This window comes from Lipotes vexillifer, unplaced genomic scaffold (assembly GCF_000442215.2).
Source record: "Lipotes vexillifer unplaced genomic scaffold, Lipotes_vexillifer_v1.1 scaffold1578, whole genome shotgun sequence".
NCBI lineage: Eukaryota > Metazoa > Chordata > Mammalia > Artiodactyla > Lipotidae > Lipotes > Lipotes vexillifer.
This window is the reverse complement of record NW_006782730.1, coordinates 366802-371154: the sequence shown is the minus strand read 5'-3', so window position 1 is coordinate 371154 and position 4353 is coordinate 366802. Positions and strand designations below refer to the sequence as shown.

At 40.2% G+C, this 4353-nt stretch overlaps 1 protein-coding gene across 1 annotated transcript in view; it reads right to left on the bottom strand.

Annotated features, from left to right (window-relative positions):
- The window catches only part of SLC26A4 (solute carrier family 26 member 4), a 49312-nt gene that overhangs the window by 4339 nt on the left and 40620 nt on the right, over positions 1-4353 (bottom strand). Inside the window, 2 exon segments of the mRNA XM_007455376.1 lie at positions 796-974; positions 1582-1598. Of these exon segments, the coding sequence (XP_007455438.1) occupies positions 796-974; positions 1582-1598 (196 nt within the window).

Here is a 4353-nt window from a genome sequence, read left to right as displayed (position 1 = left end):
AAAAAAAATATATATATATATATATATATATATATATATATATATATATATAAAATCAAGAGTTTCCAGACTGCTGAGAATTTAAATGGCATTTAAAAAAAAATTTATTTATTTTTGGCTCCATTGGGTCTCCCTTGCTGCACACGGGCTTTCTCTAGTTGCGGCAAATGGGGGCTACACTTCGTTGCGGTGGGTGGGCTTCTCACTGCGGTGGCTTCTCTTGTTGTGGAGCACGGGCTCTAGGCGGGCGGGTTCCAGTAGTTGTGGCACGCAGGCTCAGTAGTTGTGGCTCGTGGGCTTTAGAGCACAGGCTCAGTAGTTGTGGCGCATGGGCTTAGTTGCTCTGCGACATGTGGAATCTTCCCGGACCAGGGCTCGAACCCATGTCCCCTTCATTGGCAGGTGGATTCTTAACCACTGCACCACCAGGAAAGCCCTAAATTGCATTTTATACACAAATCACAGAAGATCAAAGATTCGGTGCCTATATTCTAAAAAGTCACTACGGCTAATGCCTACTTTTATTAGTAAGCCCACACATTATAGAACTAATTGTACTAGCTAATACCAGGTGTTTTCCTATAAACTCTCACATTTAGTCTGCATATGTACCCAGCAAGGTAAATGTTTTTACTCCCATTTTACTAATGAGAAAACTAAGGCTCTGAAAAGTTAAGTAGATGCCTTAAAATCCCACCGGGCTGGGATTCAAACCTAGATTTGTGGAATTTTTGCCATTTACAGAAATCCTGGTAGTTTAGGAAAGATACATATGTAGAAAGATTCACTGTTTACCGTTTCTAAAATGGAATCTTGAACCTCTTGGGATTTCACCTGGTTCTGGAGATGGAGGACAGCATCGTGGACAGTCAAAAAGAATATGTCCTTTCTGATGTTATCATTAAAGAAACCACATTTCTCCAGCTTTTCTATCACATGATCTTCAAAAGAAAGAGATAATGTTTAGTTAGTCTCTAGGAAAAGCTATTTTTATAACATCAACCAGTGCTAAGTTTTTGTACCTCCTCCTTTTAATTCTTTTTTCTCATTTCCAAAATGTGATCCTGCTCTAGACAGAGTTTCTTTTCCAGTAGCACATGGAATGCTGATACCATAACTGGTTGTAGTAAATGGTGGTGTTTCCCAGCCACGTCCCTTTTTCCCGTCCTCCAGCTGCTATGAGTCTGGCTGCTGTTCACAGCTGTGCCCTTCTCTGGAGAACTTTCTTTGGCCAGTGGGAGCTGTCTCACCTGAAAAAGCCTGGGAGGTTACACTCCCTCCCTCGGGTGGCCTGCAGCCACGGACTGATTGATCCGGAGGTAAAAGGACCGGCCAGCCCCCTTCCCCTCAAGGAAGGGTAATCATCTGGTGCTTTTCTTGTTGTGTGTTCCCTGTGAAGTCAGACTAAGTAGATTCTGAAGCCATGTCTTTGTCTTCTCCCACTGCCCTTCATAAATTTTCCACTGTACTCTCTCAATAAATCACTTATGCAAGAATCCTTATCTTAGTCTCTGCTTCTAGAGAACTCAGCCTAAGCACTAGTATTTTCCTACACACACTTGTACATAGACAGACACAGACTCATACCCTGGAAGTTCCTCTAGTTCTAAGGGGTCTAAGTCATCTCTAGCTCTGCTCTCCCCATGACAGTTTCTCTTCGTTGATCCTGCATTGCTGTCAGGACATAGGTTTCCATGCATTACAAGCTCTGCGGCACAAACTGGAAGTAATTTTTCTAGGTTCAAAAAGGCCTTCAGAGTGATTATTTAATGGGTAGAGTTTCTGTTTGTGGCAATGAAATTTTTGAAAATAGATAGCTGTGATAAACTTTGGGGCACATGTATCTTTTTGAATTAGTGTTTTCGTTTTTTTCCAGATATATACCCAGGAGTAGAATTGTTGGATCCTATGGTACTTCTATTTTTAGTTTTTTGAGAAACCTGCATACTGTTTTCCACAGTGGCTGCACCAATTTACATTCCCACCAACAGTGTACAAGGGGGCCCTTTTCTCCACATCCTTACCAACATTTTTAATTGTAGACTTTTTAATGATAGAAATTCTGACAGATGTGAGGTGGTATCTCATTGTTGTTTTGATTTGCATTTCTCTAATAATTAGCAATGTTGAACATCTTTTCATGTGCCTGTTAGCCATCTGTATGTCTTCTTTAGAAAAATGTCTGTTCAGGTCTTTTGCCCACTTTTTTATTGGGTTGTTTGGTTTTTTGATATTGAGTTCTATGAGCTGTCTGTATTTTTTTTTCAAATCTTTTTTTAATTGAAGTATAGTTGATTTACAATGTTGTTTTAATTTCTGCTGTAAAGTGATTCAATTATGCATATATATATATACATTCTTTTTTTATATTCTTTTCCATTATGGTTTATCACAGAATATTGAATATAGTTCCCTGTGCTATATAGTAGGACCTTGTTGTTTATCCATTCTATATGTAATAGTTTGCATCTGCTAGTCCCAAACTCCCAATCCCAAGCCTCCCCCGCCCACCCCCTCTCCCCCTTGGCAACCACAAGTCTGCTCTCTATGTCTGTGAGTCTGCTTCTGCTTTGTAGATAGGTTCATTTGTGTCATATTTTAGATTCTGCATATAAGTGATATTATATGGTAATTGTCTTTCTCTTTCTGACTTACTTCAATTAGTATGATAATCTGTAAGTCTATCCGTATTGCTGCAAATGGCATTATTTCATTCTTTTTCATGGCTGAGTAGTATTTCATTGAATATATGTACCACATCTTCTTTATCCATTCATCTGTAAATGGACATTTAGGTTGTTTCCATATCTTGGCTATTGTGAATGGTGCTGCTATGAACATAGGGGTGCATGTATCTTTTTGAATTATAGTTTTGTCCAGATATATGCCCAGGAGTGGGATTGCTGGGTCATATGGCAACTCTAGTTTTTGAGGAACCTCCATACAGTTTTCCATAGTGGCTGCACCAACTTACATTCTCACCAACAGTGTAGGAGGGTTCCCTGTTTTCCACAGCCTCTCCAGCATTTGTTATTTGTAGCTTTCTGTATATTTTGGATATTAACCCCTTGTCAGTCACATTATTTGCAAATATTTTCTCCCATTTGGTAGGCTGTCTTTTCATTTTGTTGATGGTTTCCTTTGCTGTGCAAAAGCTTTTAAGTTTAATTAGGTCCTATTTTATTTACAATAGCATGGAAGAAACCCAAGTGCCTGTCAACAGATGATTAGATTAAGATGTGTCATACACATCAGTGTAAAGCAACTATAGTCCAATAAAAAAAAAAGAAGATGTGGCATATATGAAATGAAATATAACTCAGCCATAAAAAAGAATGAAATTCTGGGATTCCCTGGTGGCGCAGTGGTTGAGAGTCTGCCTGCTGATGCAGGGGACACGGGTTCGTGCCCCGGTCCGGGAAGATCCCTCATGCCATGGAGTGGCTGGGCCCGTGAGCCATGGCCGCTGAGCCTGTGTGTCCGGAGCCTGTGCTCCGCAACGGAAGAGGCCACAACAGTGAGAGGCCCGCATACCGCAAAAAAAAAAAAAAAGAATGAAATTCTGCCACTTGCAGCAACATGAATGGACCTAGGGAATATTATGTTTAGTGAAATAAGTCAGACAGAGAAAGACAAATGCTTTATGATATCACTTGTATGTGGAATCTTAAAAAAATGCAAATGAATGTATATGCAAAACAGAAACAGACCCACAGATATAGAAAACAAACTTGTGGCCACCAAAAGGGAGGGCGAAGGGAGGAGGGACAAATTAGGGGTATGAGATTAATAGATCAATCTATTTTATACAAGCTACTATGTGTAAAATAGATAAGCAACAAGGACATACTGTATAGCACAGGGAATTATAGCCATTATCTTGTAATAACCTGTAATGGAGTATAATCAGCAAAAATACTAAATCACTAGGCTATATACCTGAAACTAATAAAATGTTGTAAATTCACTAAACTTCAATTAAAAAAAGAAATAGATAAGCAACAAGGACATACTGTATAGCACAGGGAATTATAGCCATTATCTTGTAATAACCTGTAATGGAGTATAATCAGCAAAAATACTAAATCACTAGGCTATATACCTGAAACTAATAAAATGTTGTAAATTCACTAAACTTCAATTAAAAAAAGAAACTTTTGGGCTTCCCTGGTGGCGCAGTGGTTGAGAGTCTGCCTGCCAATGCAGGGGACACGGGTTCGTGCCTCAGTCTGGGAGGATCCCACATGCCGCGGGGCGGCTGGGCCCGTGAGCCATGGCCGCTGGGCCTGCACGTCCAGAGCCTGTGCTCCACGATGGGAGAGGCCACAACAGTGAGAGGCCTGTGTACCACCA